Genomic DNA, 18,338 nt, shown 5'->3' on the forward strand with positions numbered 1-18,338 from the left:
ACTTTTTATAAGCTCGACGACATCGTAGTGGGTAGAGTGCATGACATTTATTCCATTGACCTTTAACATGTATCATTATTAGTGCAATTGAAAGAAATTCGCAACAATATAAAACTCAACTTACCTTAATAATCTTATCGTCTCGTCGTAAACCAGCCTTTTCAGCCGCACCACCTGAAACAAATAAAAAAGTAAAATAGTAGCTGTCAAATGTTTTTTAAGTGCGATCAACACAAAGAAAATTAAATATATTAGGGACATACAAAAATATTACTCAGTAAAACGATGATGTTAAGTCATTTCCCTTTCAATTACTTTAATTTCTAGTGTATCATATGGGTCTTAATCTGGTCTAGTTCCTCTACACTTCTACAGTCTAGACTTCAGGGCCTTTATCTCCCACTTGGGAAAGACTAGCCCATACCAAGAGAAAAAAGTACGACATTCCTTCCCAGGTGCGAATTGCTACCAGAGGCCCGAACACCCGGGAGAGAAAGTACTATCATCCCTTGGTGAGTAATATACTATTTTCCCATACCCCCATTTAATGTACGAAAGTTTTCCCTGATGGTTTCAAGACGAAAGCCCAACATTCCCTCGCGGGTAAGAAATCAAATTTTCCTCCCTCGACCGAAGGACACTAACGTATAGTTTCCTAATAAACAGTAAATGCATTTTTTTGCACTTTAATGGTAAAAATTCAGCTACGTTCTTCGGGAAGACAGTACGAACTTTGACTATTGGGATTTTACATCCAGGAAGGAATGCCGTACTTTCTTCGTTCGTACACGGATGTTAGCGTGCCATTAATAAAGGAAATCTTTTTCAACCCTCTCCACATAAATAAAGTTCCCTTATCAGTAGGGTGTAGGACTGTGGAGTATCGTTTATCACGGTTAATTTATTAATTATTCCTGTAAAAATTATTGACGGAATGAACAAACACACGACGAACAAAATTTCTGGTAGCAAACGTCTAGTTAAATTTAATACAATAACTAAATTGTCCGCCGATTCGATACAAAACAATCCTTATATTATGCTGGCGCAGAAAAGGAACCATATACGCGACACAAGTCACGCGTAAAATTGAGACGTTTCGAACCTGTCAACTGCGTAATCTCTCTACGTGTGTATACAGCAAAAGAAACACTCGAAACCACATAAAACGAATAAACGATGCTTGTGATCAAGGCTAATGTGATGATCGTTGAAATGACACTGTTATAAAGGAGATTAACCCAGTCCAACAGCGGTAAAAATAAAACTACAAAACGGGAAGGAGTCAAGACAAAAAATAAAACAGTGCAATCTCGTCATGTAACAGACAAAATGATAAAATATGTACTTAAGAATTCAAGACCTTTAAAAATTTGATTGTTTAATTTATAAAACAGAAAATCAATCAAATTAACCACAATCACGACAACGTTTTAGGCTTTTCTTTTGATTACCTCCCTTTAAATTTTTGTCAATGTTCAAATAGACAATAGCATGACACTTTTTTGCGAAAAAAAATTTCTGAAAATCGAAAATGTACTTACTGCCACACATTAACACAAACATACAAAGCATTTCATCCCTTAAATTATCATCATTTTAACGTTAATTCATATTTGTGCATAGATAGATACAGACTATAGAGTTGATTCTGTAATCGTTAATAATCATTATATTAATAACGACATAGAAATGTGTTAATCTATGTTCGTTTCAAATTATTCTTACACTTGTGGCTTTCAACGTCAAATAAATTTTCTATTTTTATTTTGGATTTGACAGAGCAGCAAAAACATCCTGGTTCAAAAAAGTTTCATTACCACTATCTGGTACGGGATGGCCAAGGATTACGACGGAAATAATTTTTATTTGGTGCTTAACATTAATTCCTTAGTCATTTATATCAATATGCTTTCGTTAATGAATTGGAGCTTAAATATACATAAATAACTTCAAATTAGCTACCTACTCGATAGGTACATATTTTCACCAGATGTGTTTTAAAAGAGCAAGGAAAAACATTCAATCTATACTAATATTATGACGAGCTTTATGTTTATGTTTAAAAAGAAAGAGGAAAATCAGCAACTTATTACTAAACGATACCTTTTTAAAGTCACTTTTATTAGGCGTTACCTGTACTATTGGTATAAGTAGATTTAAAAAAGTTTACAATATGCATACATATGCATGAGGAAACAGTTTACACACCAATTCCGGTTTCAGAGTAAATGGTAAATACAGGAGGTGAATTGAAAGGACTATGGAAGAACCGACAGCGGATGCCCCGGAGTCGGAGCTCGAGCACCTGGCCTTTCAAATCTACTTCCCATCTTAATGGGGGGTACAAAATGAGACAACTATTCGCTGCCATCAAAAGCGATCTTTCTTAGAGGCAATTTAGAATCGAATCCCATAGGACATGACCTTGGATTGCGTAGTAGTCTATGAGATTTTAAAATATATGTAACATCATGCTACATATCATAATTATGATATGCATATGATGGCTCCATCAAGCAAACCTTGTTTAGACGCCTTTGAAATGTAACAATAACCATTAAAAAAAGATAGGATTTCGAAACCCAACAACAATAATAATAATAATAATGAGCTACAAAACATTGTAAATTATTTCATTTGATGCTATTGGTTTTTTTAGTTTATATTAACTTGGAAAAATTAGGCCTTTTGACGAAATTGTATACAAATGTAGGACCTTAGCCTGTCTAGTTTGCTAAAAGCATGTAAACTTTATAATTCAGCAATGTTTCGGTTCATTAACACACTAGAAAGTGATTGATGGTTAATTAATTTAATAAACAGTTAACACGACAGGCTGCCTCGTGAAATTAACAATATAATCTTGTTAGAAGATAATGAAGATCGATGGCAAATGGAGCAATTGAGAAATTTCTCATCATTATTTTAATTAGGTACAAAAGTTAAAGTTGCAGTTAACAACAAGAGTTAAAACTGCCCTTGCATAGTTTACAATCAAGATAAATTTTTGTAAAAGTTTACGTATTTTTAAATGCAAATACACTGATAAACAGACGTATATTACTATACAATAATTAAACTGTACAACAAGAGACTGCATCAAAGATAACAACAAGAACGTGGTTCACCAACCTCTACTAGATATATTTTAATTCTGTATGTGTGTTGTGGTAAAACAAACATTAAAACTATTTTTTTTTTCACAACATCAAATAAAAATATGAGACACCTTGTGGCGGGCACTAAATTTAATATTTCCAGATTATTGTGTCTTAGACGTCTCTTTAACCATATCAATATGTTACATTTTGCCACAATGTTTGTAGCTGAACCATCTAAAGTCTCCGATTGTCCTATCTCTCACTTTTATTGACCATCCTGTACATACAATTGCTTTTACTACCTTTTCTTATAAGCAAAACAATAGTATTTATTATTATGAGTAAATTCAGCTTTCATCACCTAATGTCATATAGAATGGGTGCAATTTCAATCCATTTAAAATATGTGTCGCATTCGTAATAATGGTATGTATAAGTACTCATACTCATAAAATTGAACTACATACATACTTCGAAACTTAATGTGTATACCTAGTTAAGTTAGTCAAATAATAACTTCACACACACATCCACACAGACTAATAATATGTACTATGTACCTGTGGTTGTTCAGTAGAAAACGGTCATATTTTATTATACAAAACTTTTTTGTAACAAATATTTAATGTACATGTAACAACGACTTGCAATCTGACCTCGAAGTTAAACAATCTGGACATGCGACATTCGTTCTTTCTTATTGTTTCCTCTATTTCTAACTGGGTACATATTTAATTAATTTATTTATATGTATGTAGAAATACCGAGTATATTGATACTGGTGGGTACGATCAAATTCGCGAACGGGTTTGAGTTAACATCTAAAAATAAGAACCACGTAAAAGCATCCCATTAAACCCAAACAGGCCATTAACAAGTTCGCAAGGTAATAGAATTTAAACAAAATAATTTGCCGTCGTCAGTGCCAGACTTCAAAACCAGAACGAGAAACGTTTATACAATTCGTGGAACATTGAATAACTTGTAGAAATGTTTAAAAAGAAAACGAATACAATCAAGTAATATCGTTTTACCTAGATACCTACAAATAATTCTAACGACCTTAACATTTCGATAAAGTAAAAAATGTACATTGATTATTAACAACACAAAAATCAGTATAATCGTTTAATGGTAAGGCACCTGATATTACGACGAAAGTATAAATAGACCGTTTGGGCCGAATTATCTTATGTGTAAAACGAGAGACTCAATTCCAAAAACGCCAAGGAACTACGAAGTAGCTAGTTAGAAAAGGGAAATAACAATTACAAAAAAGCAATATGACTAAAACGTACTTATTCATTTTTGACCTATGACTTAAGGACATACGTCGCAAGTCTTTCATTTTCAGAAATTAGCAAAACAATGAGTTCGAACCATTTATTATAAAGGGTTCTTATTCATAGTCAGTATCTAATTTATCTTACCTGGTTTAACGCTTTGTACATAAACAGGATAATCCCCAGACACTTTCATGCCATAGCCCTTTTCGTCCTTCATGACAATGACCGTCACAATCTGCGAGCGGCTACCAGGACTTGCGGCTGGAGCATTGGTCGGCGATGAGTCCAACGTGTGAGGACGGCCACTTACCCCGCTGGCAGTGGTCGCAGCTCCCGAGGGAGAGGAACCACCGTGAACGGGAAGAGGCCGCCTCACTGAACCGTTGACGTTTTTATTACAAGTCCTGGAATAGACGAAGAACAAAATTAGTACAAAAACTTAATTATAGATCGATAACTATTCGCCAATATTCTACTGAGCAATGGGATAAGACACTGAAGTATTTCCTCAAACATATTTTTAAAGAAATATTTTAAGGGCTATAATTTATCACTGAAAGATGGTACTTTGACCCATACTGTCGCTAAAATCTATCTTAAAAACTACTGGAGAGCCGCTAAGCTGGCACTACATAGACAATAGAGTAGAGACAATATGGGTAAAGTACCATCTTGTAGCCCTCACAGTACTTCTCTGAGCTATTTCTATTTCGGTGTTATTCTTATTTGAGATATGCTCTATGCAGTGTCAGCTTAGACTCTCCAGTACTTTTTCGTTGGCCAGCTAGACAATAGACTAGCGATAATATGGATAAAGTACCATCATATAGTCCCTACAGTACTTCTCTGCCTCATTTCTATTTCAAAATACGCTCAATGTATCGCCAGCTTAGCGGGTTTCAAGCTCTTTTAATATGCTTAGGGATTTGAATCTGATTACTTTAGAAATAATTAGTAATTTGAAATTTAATTGGGACTTTAGGGGCACTCTAAGTAGAGGCTTTTGATTTAGGACCTGGATCTCTTTTGGTGGGGGCTTTGCCCAACTCTGATTTAGTACTAGATGAAGCCATTCAATTACTAATGTTACTTCTTTTATAATTGCCTGTTTATAGATGGTAAATCCATCACCAAAAGAGCTCCAATCCCTAAATCCATAGCCCTTACTCAAATTGCTTTAACTCTTGAGGTCCCGATTACATTTTAAATTTCTAATAGTTTATCCATCAATCATTCGTCAGATAAATTAACATAAAAAAATTTTTTGGGTTTAAATTTCTATTTTGACAAATTGCATTTAATTACCTAAATACACACTTATATTTAGATAATTCATAGCCGTCATTATAGCGTTTCAACAGTAACTATCTTGTTGTATGGTATACCTATGTGTAGGTATGTAGGCATTATGCCTTCGAGATATGAAATCATAAAATTTCTACCTACCCACATACCAAGCACCTTCAACAAAGAAATAAGTGTAAAATGATGCTCTCTTATCAGATAGACATGTACAAATTATAAATGCCTGGGTAGGATGTACGATAAACAACTGTAATTTTTGCAATTTCTCAGTGATAACACGCGTATCGAAAGAAAACATTTCCTAAATTCAATCTGTTAACACGAAACCAGATAGGGATGTTGTGTCTTCAATCAGATAGCGAAATATAAACAATAAATTAAATAATAAAGCACATTTCAACGCCTCAACAGAAATTCTTGGTGTATGAACTACTGAATATTCTAAACAATACCAGGCATACGATGTTATCTCGGACAAACCGGTTATGTTAGAGTACGTAATTCTTGCATTATTAGAAAAAGAAAATTTCAATGACATAGGTCGACGCGACTAGATAAATCGTTGTGTATATAATCCAAATTAGCGCTATACTTGCTAACATGTTTAAATAAATTTAAAAGACCATTAACTCTAAAATATTGTAGGTACCTTTCATTTATTGTAGGCGTTGTGTTATCCATTATGTACACAATATTTTAAATAACTACACGAATAAACACAAACAGAACAAACAATGATAACCAAAACACACATTTTTCGTATTTCCTCGATCATGCATTATTACAGAGCACAATTTTTTTTGTGTAAATAAAATATAATCACTTCACATTCACTCACGTTCACGTTTACAATAATTACGACGGTTTAAGGCACTGTTTTCGTTCGAAAAGTCTCGGTCAAAGCGAAATTGACCAACAAGTGTCAGCCATCTTGGAAGATTCTTTCCGAGGAGCCTGCGTTACTTTGCGCATATCTTACACGCACACCAATTTCCCGAATATTTAAAAATGCAAAGTGCTGGTCATAAAACAACATCTAATAACAATGTTAAACATATTTTGTCAATTACGTTACATTTAAGAAAACTATTACAATATTTAAGGTGTTTGTTAAAATGATTTCCATATTTTTTTAATGACCACAATAATATGGGTACCCAATACAAAACAAATAAATAAATAATGTTTATGAAAACGGACATCCAAATAAACTGAATAAACACTAATTAATTAATAAAAAGTAATTATTGCATCTAATTAAAAGTAGCAAAGCCTGTTATTGACGAGAACATTGTAAAACATAATAAAAGTTGAATATTTAACATTCTACAATGATAACCGGCTAGAAATTAATTACAAACTAAATAAAATGCATAATACATACTATCGAGTGTTGTTATTCTTATGAATCAGCTTATTTTTGATTAAATTAAATAATTAATTCGGTAGTCGGGCCCTGCTAGCCATCTGGCGTACGAAACTGAAATCTACATATCACGTATATCAGTAACTTCTGACATCTGGTGTCAGTTCTATACTTTAGTGACATATCAAATAATAGATTTCGCCAACTAAATGTGATCAGATCTTAACCAGTGGCGTAACACAATGAAATTGCACAACGTCAATCCTTATAAATAAATAAATTGAGCGAGCGACATAATAAAATTTAGCTTTACACTTTAGTTACAGTAATTTAAAATTTGAATGTTGCTAGTTAAAAAAAAATCTTTTCTAAAACTCATCTAAATGGGTTTAAATTACCTTCAAATAAAATAAAATCGGTTGAAAATTAAATTAATATAACAATCACACAAATAAAATAACAATCTTTATCTAATAATAAAAATGAAATAGCAAAATAGAGGAAATTATAGGTAGATACGTCATATAAAACGATTTAAAAAAGTAATTACCATACAGTATCCAGGGAAAGATGTAATTGCGAAAAGGACAATACTAACGAAGGACTGCCATACGTTAGTAAAAACTAAAAAGAACGCAATTAAATCACTTTATTTCAATAAATAAACAAAAAATTTTCAAACCCCGTTAATAACATTTATTATAGCAATTTTATTACTTATTAGAGAAAAACAGTAAAAGTTTCAATAAGTAAATAAATTCTTCAATTACAAAAGTGCCTAATAAAATCGAATAATTCAATTGGGAATGCCTAACGTTCTTCTCACAATTCTCTGAGCTATTTTATTGAATTCGTCTCTATTTTCTCTCCACATTTTTGCAGCATCGACGTTTGCACCGCTTTCATCATTAGGTTCTGCAACAAAAAGACAAATACTATAATAATTATTTAATAATAAAAGTTAACTACGTCTATGGTTACAAACGTTATTATCCATTGAGCAGCTGTTCCTAAAACGAAAGCTTACAGTAAGGTCCCATGGTGTAATGGTTAGCACTCTGGACTTTGAATCCAGCGATCCGAGTTCAAATCTCGGTGGGACCTACTTTTTATTCTTATTTCTTTCAAATTTTATCCCCTTACACTAAATTTAAACAAATCGCCAGTATAGAAAGCAGTATAAAAATAACTTATAATCATTACCGAAAATAGAAAGAAACACTAAAACACAAAACTCAGTTAAATACAAATTCAACCCCTAATTTCAACTATAGAAAATAATATATCTGCTAGGTGGTTCATGAAGCCAACACAATATGTAACTCTTTTTTCTCTGTTTGGTATTAAACATTTACTAAAGAGTACAAATGTAAGCAAAGGCTGTTCTACCCTACAATTATTAGATTCATTAATAAGACCTACAAACCCCACCTCCTAGTGCAGAGAGTAAATTAGGATATCTTTAACAATTTAAAATTGTATATTTTCAAAATTAGAAAGGGATCTTAACTATAGAATGAACTTTTGAATGTACAATTAGATTAATTGAAACATAACATCTTCAATATTTAAACGCATTTTAGATTTTTTTTAAGATATTTGTGTGGAATTTTGCGTTTTAGTGTTTTACTTCTATTTCATATTCTTTTACTATGTCCTTACCCGCTAACATGCTCACAACAGACAGAAGAATCTTTTCCACACTTTGAACTGGAGACCATCGTTCTGCACTCGATTCATAACCCATTGGGTCATCCCCAGGAGCATGTAAAATTGAAATACAAACTCTACCATCTGAATAAACTAAATAAGCACATAAAAAATATTTATAGATATATAAAAGTACAAACTTATAAAATTTTACTCCAACATACTATTTGGATGAAACATTTCGCATGTAAACTGCATTTTTGGTGGACTTAATGGATAATCTGGGGGAAAAACTAACTTTGCAGGAAAAACTCCACCTTCGAAACAAGTACCTTCAGGACCTCTAAAAGATTTAATAAATAGCTAGATTCATTTTGAAATAATAACATAAAGATATACGTGATGAGTGCCTCCCATTCAAAAAAATTTTCTTCGTTTACTGGGCCAGCTATAATTCCTTCTGGGGGATTTAATGTTAACTCTAAAACATAAATAAATAATGAAGTCATTATGGATAAGGAATAATATTACGTTTATATTCAGCCATTAAACGTCTTAAAGCTGATCCTGCCATTATCTGACACTTTTTGCAATATTTTAAGAAAATTTAAAAAAGTTATGGTATATTTAAATAAAACATGCATTAATAAAACTAATCAAAACATTAAGGTTAGGGGTTGCATTCTTTTCCTTCTCTACAATCATAGATAACATCTACAACTTACATTACCATTGAGTGCCAAAAATTCTTACAGTGGCTATGAACTCAGAACCACTCGAACTAAAAAGACGGAATTTCACTAAAAAATAATTGTAGCTCTTATTATTTTTTTAAATTTTTGCTTGATATAATTAAAAGAACAATATTCCAAGAATTGATGAATCAATTAAAAATTTCTCGCGAAATATTTTTAAATAAACGTGAGTGAAACAAAAATGCATTCTTACAAAGACCTATTCAGTCTAAGCAATTGTTGTAGAGTTTACTATTTAAGCCTTTCTGAAATATTATACAGCATTTTTTCTTTATTTATCTGCTTTAAATACCGTCACGGATAAACATCACATAAAATTAACTCCCACTTCCCAATAAGGACAGTTAAAAAGATTCATAATGAATACACTACTTGTAGACTTAAATTACTTATCTTATCGTTAGATACTAATAGGATATTGTTCTATTAGAATTTTCAATTTTTAAAACATTAACACTTAAAAATACAATAACTTATTATTAGGTACAGCATATATATGCAACCCACTAGACAGTGACGTATCTGCCTACTCCTATTTTGTACTACGTTCCCACTATAAAATGAAAATAGAAAAGGAATCGTGATCGTCTATGCCTCAAGAAGTTATTTTATTGTAAAAAAAAATATACACACATATACACTTCATACTGACAACAAATTCTAAAAAGAATTATTATCGATAACCAATTAAGTAGATACGTACTTCATTAATAAGTCGGTACTGTAAGACAATTCCATATTTTGTATTATGTACGAGGGTGGATTGATAAGTTTCCGGCCTAACCAAGAGATGACGCCACTAGGCCTACCTTGAGGTGACATTCTATAGTACCATCCTTGGATAGCTTGTAGCTATAGTTTCAGCCCGATCTCCTTGCTAGTGTAGGTTTGACAGCACGCTGAACAAGACGCCTCTGTGGTTTTCGTAAAAATGGAAAAGCAGGAAAATCGTGCTGTCATCAAATACTTTTATTTGAAGGGGTTAACGCCGAAGGAAATTAAAAAAGAGATGGACTCAACACTGGGGACATCCTCCCCGTCATATTCAACCGTTAAGCAGTGGGTTTCCGAGTTTAAAAAGGGTCGTGTGAGCACCTCTGATGGGCCTCGCTCAGGACGCCCCGTTGAGGTCACAACTCCAGATATGATCGAAAAAATTCATCAAATAGTGCTGGGAGACCGCAGATTGAAAGTGCGTGAGATAGCTGAGACCTGTAAGATGTCATATGAACGTGTGCAACATATTTTGCACCAACATTTGCATATGGAAAAGCTCTGTGCAAGATGGGTGCCGCGTTTGCTAACAGTCGACCAAAAATTGATTCGAAAAAACATTTCTACCGCAAATTTGTCATTGTATAAGCGTAATCCAAGCGAATTTTTGCGTCGATTCGTAACCGTTGACGAAACGTGGGTCCACCACTACACTCCTGAAACCAAAGAACAGTCTAAACAGTGGATTGGACCAGGGGAACCAACTCCAAAGAAGGCAAAAACAATTTTTTCGGCGAACAAGGTTATGGCTACTGTTTTTTGGGATGCAAGAGGTATTATATACATTGATTACCTTGCAAAGGGTAATACTATCACTGGTCAATACTACGCAGACTTATTGCAACGTTTGAGCCACGAGGTGAAAATTAAACGACCTCATCTGGCGAAGAAAAAAATCTTGTTTCATCACGATAACGCACCAGCGCACACGTCAATCGTTGCGACGGCTAAAATCAACGATCTAAAGTTTGAATTGATGCCGCACCCTCCTTACTCTCCAGACCTAGCCCCGAGTGACTATTTTCTGTTCCCTAATCTCAAAAAATGGCTTGGCGGTAAGAGATTTGCGGACAATGAAGAAGTAATCGAAGCTGTAAATGGTTATTTTGAGGAGCTTGACGAATCAGTCTATAGAGATGGCATTAATAGACTGGAACACCGCTATGAGAAATGTATCAGCCTTGGAGGAGATTATGTTGAGAAATAAAAAAAAAAAATTTTTAAAAACCTTGTTTTTCTTGGTCAGGCCGGAAACTTATCAATCCACCCTCGTAAACCAAATCACAGAATTCTTATTTGCATACCTAGGCAAATTTCACTATTCTCCCTAATATTTCGCACAATAAATGGAAATCTAAACTGTGGTGATAGAAACATCACTATTTATTAAGCAAAATCCAACGTTTTGCACAAAAGTTTATTGGTTTCTTTCATTACAATTTCCTTGAAAAAGGCCACAATGTGGCATAGGTAATGTAATATTTTCTAAAATCCAGAAAGATTGTTTTCAAATCCTATTGAAACATATAAAAATATGCCTTTTTAAACAAAAACATAAAAATCTTTAAAACAAAAACTAAGCAGGCTTAGAAATTAACTAATGACGTTTGTTTTCGTTTGAGCTTCTGATTGGTCTGAACGCTTCTCTCCCATCTTTGGCTTCCATAGCATCGTCTTGTGTGGTTCACGTTCACATTTTCTTGAAATAACGCATTCATTTCTGTAAAAAGTACAAGTAATAATAAATACCATTGCGAACCATTTTAAGAAGGTCACTTACTACACGAGGTTAGTAATTTTGGTTTGCTGTTATTATATTTTCTATTGTTAGATATAATTAAAATGTTGAAGATTTTCAATATGCGGTGGCCATTTTGTGCCAACATAGACTTATATATAAAGAATGGGATGACAGAGAATTAGGGAGTTAATAGGTACATGTTGCAAACAATCAAAATTCTATTTTCTTCTACTTTCTTATTCTCATTCTGATTGTGGACAATTTTGGTAATGGTATGAAGGAGAAAATTTAATTTAATTTTTAAGTTACGACGATGCACTATTGAAATACAGGGTGTAACAATTAATGATAGGTGCACTTAAAAGGGTTCTTTATTCTCAAATAATAGACACAATTAGTATGTCTCTTTTACTGGCATATAATTGCAAATAAATTTTGTTCTATTGTGCATCAAATCGTGTATGCCCTGTATACCAATACTTAATAGGCCAATATTTATCTACTATTACACTTTTGAATTATTCGGTTTTATTTTTCAAATGAATCAAGCACCCCCTGAAAAGCATTAAGGGCTTATTTTATTTATTTCATTCAACCTAAATGTTAAAATATTGATTTCGAAGCAAAATATTATGAGTTCTTCAATTTTTACTTAAAAACAACTATACATTTAACTAAGACGGCTTAGAAATACGTAGTTGTTGGTCTTCGTGTATAACTGGCAGCAGCCATTTTTCACTTGACAATGGCCGGGTTACGCAGACCTTGTTTGTCTTAGGTAAGAAATTAAAGTTTCTTGATTAAAAATTTCTGCTGGAACTAATGCAATTGTCGAAATCTTATAATTAAATATAGCAGAATACGATGTGCGTATTAGTTTTTGCGGCCATTAATTATTTTTCTTGGTATTTTGATAGTACCACCTCAATGTAACAATGCGTTATTTCCATACTGCGTTTTTCATAAAAATACGATTATTTCGTATGATTCGGCCGAAATTGTTAAATAATCGTTGTTCTACGATAATTTAACGCGAATTAAGACGTTTTCGTATATTTTTACAGAAAATGGTTTTTATAAGATATCAAAAAATTAATGATGGCTTGGGCCCCCAGCTTTAATATCATTAAATCGTTCTACTACATTGGTTAAATCAATTTAATAATTTTGGATGATAGCAGAGGGCTTTTATGGTGAAAATAGGCTCTTCGAACAACATGGACAAATGGACATGTTCTGCGAAAGGTAGGATTGCTTGAATTTGTCTGACGGTTTTGTAGCAGCGAAATAATTGAATTGATTATTAAAATGTTTCTGGTTGTCACTTGTTTTATAATAATTCATTTGTTTTTGACCTTTTTTGTCTTTAAACAAATGAATAATCAGAAATGCGTTAAATGAACTTTGAAAGAAGCCAAACTTCCAACAAATGAAACCAAACCAGTTATTATCGATTTGCTAAGCTTCTTGCTTTTCTAAATTGATCATAATTGATTGGTTTTATTTACCATCAGCTGTAAGTGTTGGTCTTCTCTCCAATCGATTAACAATCGTCTTGATTGGGGTGGTTTGTAGAGCATACTGTACTGTGAAGCATACCTTTGCAACCTAGAAAGTAAAAAGAGTTTTAGTATCTTTTGCGTTTGGTTTTGAACATTCACTTGTTAATAATTTCCCCTTGAAGTAATTAACAAGTGAAACTGCTTAATGAGCAGTTGTTTCTAATCGCAACTTTAACTTACTTAAGACAACTGACCAAAACCACTCACCTTCTTCGAAATCCTCCAAAATTTCAATTTAGAATGAGATATGCTGCATATTTTGAAAGGTTCAAGGAAGGTTGTGTTCTTTTGGTCATTTGTTAATTTTTTTATGAAAGCACACATACAGATATAAACATGTCTCATTCTTATCGAGCAACTTAATTAAAGACAAATACATTAATTGAGGAAAAATGATCATCGAGATAGCTACTATTGTTATGATTTTTGTTTTATTATTGTATTATCATGATGATGATTGTATTATATGAAATAAAGGACTTTCTGTGTTTTTTATTTATGTATTTCTTTTGCGAAACATTTAATGGAATGATAGCGGTTGTTTTCCTCTATTATGTATAAAACAAGTGACTTCCAATGGTGGATCCTCTTTTATTTTTTAAACAATAAAGGGAACAACTGAAAATTAAGAAAGCCTCTGTTGTTCTTCTTAATTGATTCTGACTTGCCCACTTGGTTGGTCCTTTGGTAGTTCACACATTTGTATTAATTAATTAACTTTTTATTAAATAGTGTTAAGACTAAGGGGAAATTTTTAATCATTTAAATCGTTTTCTTCAATGAGGTGTAGCAGGTTAAAGTGATTGCCCTTTGAATGGCCTTTTCGAATATAAAATTGCCAAAGCAGTAACAAGATGTTAATTGTTTAAGCATTTTGACAAAAAATAGTATTAAACGAGAAAAAAGTGTTTTTAAATAATCACAGTATCTTGTTTTAATACTATTTCTTTTAAAATGTTTAAGTAATACATAAGATACAGCGGGGGCAATTTTCTACTGGCAAAGAGTATTTAAAGGGCAATCATTTTACCATAGTTCACCTGAAATAAAAACTCGATTTAAAGAAATCAAAATTTAAGTTAAGGCTTTCACTGCCTACGCCAAAAAAAAATTAGAAAGTCCAATTAATTTATCTATTAATTGTCTACTAAGACCGTTTGAGTGGTTTCGTACAAAAACTAAACGATAAAAGTAACTTTTACACATTTTAAACGTTAAACAAAAAATTGTTTATATTTCTACATAAATACACTTTGTTCTTTTGTGCATCAAATAGTGTACACCCTGTACATCATCCAATACACAATAGAACAAACATTATCCATTTCTATGTTGAAACATTTACAATTAATTGCTAAACGTTTTAAATTGTCTTAAAATAATTTTTTATTAATTACTAAGTATTTGGATTATTTGACTTTGCTCTTAATTTAAAACCAATCAAGTCGCTCGAAAAGCATTTAATAAATAAATTAATTTTCATTTACTTCAAATGTTTCTAAATTGTAAAACATTAGCTGCGAAACAAAACATTCGTTCGTCAATTTTTACTTAAAAAGCAGCCATACATATAACTAAGACGGCTTAGAACTACGCAGTCTCGCTTTTCGCCTGTAGTTGGCAGCAGCCATTTTTCGCTCAACAATGACCGAGATCCGTGGTCTATGCTTATCTTAGGTAAGAAATTAAAGTTTCTTGATTAAAAATTTCTGCTGGAACTAATGCAATTGTCGAAATCTAATAATTAAATATAGCAGAATACGATGTGCGTATTAGTTTTTGCGGCCATTAATTATTTTTCTTGGTATTTTGATAGTACCACCTCAATGTAACAATGCGTTATTTCTACACTGCTTTTTTAATAAAAAATACGATTATTTCGTATGATTCGGCCGAAATTGTTAAATAATCGTTGTTTTGCGATAATTTAACGCGAATTAAGGCGTTTTTGTATATTTTTACAGAAAATGGTTTTTATAAGATATCAAAAAAGTAATGATAGCTTGGGCCCCCAGCTTTAATATCATTAAATCGTTCTACTACATTGGTTAAATCAATTTAATAATTTTGGATGATAGCAGAGGGCTTTTATGGTGAAAATAAGCTCTTCGAACAACATGGACAAATGGACATGTTCTGCAAAAGGTAGGATTGCTTGAATTTGTCTGATGGGTTTGTAGCAGCGAAATAATTGAATTGTTTATTGAAATGTTTCTGGTTGTCACTTGTTTTATAATAATTCATTTGTTTTTGACCTTTTTTGTCTTTAAACAAATGAACAATCACATTGCCTTAAATAAACTTTGAAAGAAGCCAAACTTCCAACATACGAAACTGAGCCAGTTATTATCGATTTGCTAAGTCTCTTGCTTTTCTAAATCGATCATAATTGATTGGTTTTATTTACCATTAGCTGTAAGTGTTGGTCTTCTCTCCAATTGGTTAACAATCCTCTTGGTTGGGCTGGTTTGTAGCACATACAGTACTGTGAAGCATATCTTTGCGATCTAGAAAGTAAAAAGAGAATTTTAGTGTCTTTTGCGTTTGATTTTGAACATTCACTTGTTAATAATTTCCTCTTGAAGTTATTAACAAGTGAAACTGCTCAATGAGCAGTTGTATCTAATTGCAACATTAACTTACTTAAAACAATTGACCAAAACAACTCACCTTCCTCGAGATCCTCAGACATTCCAATTTAGAATGAGATATGCTGCACATTTTGAAAGGTTCATGGAAGGTTGTGTTCTTTTGGTCATTTGTTTTAAGTTATTTTTTTTATGAAAGCACACATACTGATATAAACATATCTCATTCTTATCGAGCAACTTAATTCTCATTCTTATCGAGCAACTTAATTAAAGACAAATACATTAATTGAGGAAAAATGATCATCGAGATAGCTACTATTGTTATGATTTTTGTTTTATTATTGTATTATTGTTATGATTTTTGTTTTATTATTGTATTATCATGATGATGATTGTATTATATGAAATAAAGGACTTTCTGTGTTTTTTATTTATGTATTTCTTTTNGGTGGTGGGGGGTTCTCAACCAACCAAGAGGCGTTGGTGATGTAGGTACGGTGAAATATTTCACTATTCGGAACTTTTGTTCATAATTGCGTCGTGTTTGTCAGGGTTCTAAAATGTAAAGTTATCAAGAAAACCATTGATCTATAAGTTCCATGTATACCATTACCACCACCACTACCGTCCCAGAAGTGTCTCCAGCAGTTTGGAAGATGATCAGGTTTATTTCGATGAGTAGCAAGGGACGAGGGATAATGAGAAAGACAAGACTACCTTCTTCACCCACCGGCGGGTGTTCCCAATTCTTTCTAATTGCAACCTTTTATTCCAGAATCGAACGTGGAGGTAGGAGAGAATATGTTGACGGTTGCGAAACAGTTGATGAGTTTGCGGGGGTTGTATAGGATAAGAAAAACAGAACGTTGCAGATAAATTTCAATCCATTATGTTTGTTGAGGTTTTGGTTTTGGTGTTAGTTATTATAGGAGGAAGATTAGTGTCCGCAAAGATACCAGGTCAATCCTAACGGGACTTCTAGCGCAATGACAAGTGAAACCTATTATTATTAAATTATTTGTTGTTGAGTGGCTTTCTCTTTTCATTTTTCGTGACGCTTCCGGATCGAGTGAAATGCGTTGGTGGGTGTGCAGGTGTTAGTGTTACCAGGAGGAAGATTAGTCTTCGCAGAGATACCAGGTCAATCAATCCCAACGGGGAGGATGTGGCGTCGGACATTTTAGTAGGTAGTTCCAATGTAGACAGACCCACACGAGTATGGGACACGGTACACATCTGGCGTTACTAGTGTATCCTGTTTAACTTAGGTGATCTTAAGTGTTGTTGAATTTTCCTGCTTGGTTTGAAAATTGTTCTTATGTCATGTCGTGCAAGGAAACGGCTGATCATGTCACTAAGGCCTGGGATGAAAGGCAAAAAGGCTTTTTTCTTGGGAGTTTCTTTTCATCTGTTGATGTTTATTACTTGTTATTATCAAAACACCTCTTATTTTTCGTTTTGTGTAACCATTCGCTTGTAGTGTAGATTCTAAAGGGTTGAGTTCTTCACTCAGATTATCTGGTTCGCTGATCCGTCTGGCGCGTTCGCGTAAGGTTTTTATGGTACCTATCGTCTGACACGGACGGTGGTTTGAGGTCTTGTGTAGGTATCGGGTGGTATGCGTGGCCTTTCGGTATAAGGAATATCCAAGCCTGTTTTCTCGCCTGGTGACGCTTACATTCAGGAATGATAGTACATTGTTTGTCTCTGTTTCCATTGTGAATTTAATGTTTGGATGTAGGTGGTATAGGTATTTCAGAAATTCTTGTGGTTTTGTGTCCCTGTGGTTCCAAATTACAAACGTGTCGTCCACATATCGTAGCTACAATTTTGGTTTGTAGGGAGCAGATTCCAACGCCCCTTTTCCGAATTATTCCATGAATATGTTAGCAACTACAGGGCGTAACGGATTACCCATTGTCACACTTTCTATTTGTTCGAAGATGTTGCGGTTGAAGAAAAAATTAGTTTGCCATTAGACAAGTCTCAAATAACACATAAATGCCATTGAGGAACATGTTGTTGATGATTTCATTGTGTCCTTCTATGGCACTTTCGTGAACAAGGATACAACGTCGAAACTTACCAATCTGTCTTCTCTTGTTAAGATCTGACCTTTATTCGGCTGACAAAGTGTGCCGAGTCCTTTATGTACACATTTTGCCAGTCGAATAAAGGACTAAGGGCCTAACCAAAAGAATACA

The 18,338-nt window shown here is 33.2% G+C and overlaps 3 protein-coding genes and 1 non-coding gene across 4 annotated transcripts in view; 1 reads left to right on the forward strand and 3 right to left on the reverse strand.

The window, feature by feature from the left end:
- The window catches only part of LOC108741019 (rho guanine nucleotide exchange factor 11), a 123,184-nt gene extending 116,393 nt beyond the window's left edge, over nt 1–6,791 (reverse strand). Inside the window, exons 1-4 of the mRNA XM_018475586.2 lie at nt 6,345–6,791; nt 4,535–4,794; nt 125–174; nt 3–60 (exon numbers count right to left, since the gene is read on the reverse strand). Coding sequence (XP_018331088.1) covers nt 3–60; nt 125–174; nt 4,535–4,794; nt 6,345–6,376 — 400 coding nt within the window. The 5' untranslated portion in view covers nt 6,377–6,791. The remainder of the gene's footprint in view (nt 1–2; nt 61–124; nt 175–4,534; nt 4,795–6,344) is intronic.
- Nucleotides 6,792–7,751: 960 nt separating this feature from the next.
- LOC108741018 (ubiquitin-conjugating enzyme E2 G2) lies at nt 7,752–9,398 on the reverse strand. Its single transcript, XM_018475585.1, has 5 exons — nt 9,243–9,398; nt 9,111–9,192; nt 8,936–9,054; nt 8,724–8,864; nt 7,752–7,976 (listed from the first exon to the last, which is right to left on the reverse strand). The coding sequence occupies exons 1-5, from the start codon at nt 9,283–9,285 to the stop codon at nt 7,858–7,860; spliced, it is 504 nt and encodes a 167-aa protein (XP_018331087.1). The 5' UTR covers nt 9,286–9,398; the 3' UTR covers nt 7,752–7,857.
- On the forward strand, nt 8,094–8,165 carry Trnaq-uug. Its single transcript has one exon. It is a non-coding gene; the product is annotated as a tRNA-Gln (tRNA).
- Nucleotides 9,399–11,494: 2,096 nt separating the features above from the next.
- Nucleotides 11,495–16,083, reverse strand: LOC112905441. Its single transcript, XM_025977914.1, has 3 exons — nt 15,951–16,083; nt 13,490–13,589; nt 11,495–11,960 (listed from the first exon to the last, which is right to left on the reverse strand). The coding sequence occupies exons 1-3, from the start codon at nt 16,020–16,022 to the stop codon at nt 11,827–11,829; spliced, it is 306 nt and encodes a 101-aa protein (XP_025833699.1). The 5' UTR covers nt 16,023–16,083; the 3' UTR covers nt 11,495–11,826.
- Between the last annotated feature and the right edge of the window lie 2,255 nt (nt 16,084–18,338).

This window comes from Agrilus planipennis, unplaced genomic scaffold (assembly GCF_000699045.2).
Source record: "Agrilus planipennis isolate EAB-ADULT unplaced genomic scaffold, Apla_2.0 scaffold156, whole genome shotgun sequence".
Lineage (NCBI taxonomy): Eukaryota > Metazoa > Arthropoda > Insecta > Coleoptera > Buprestidae > Agrilus > Agrilus planipennis.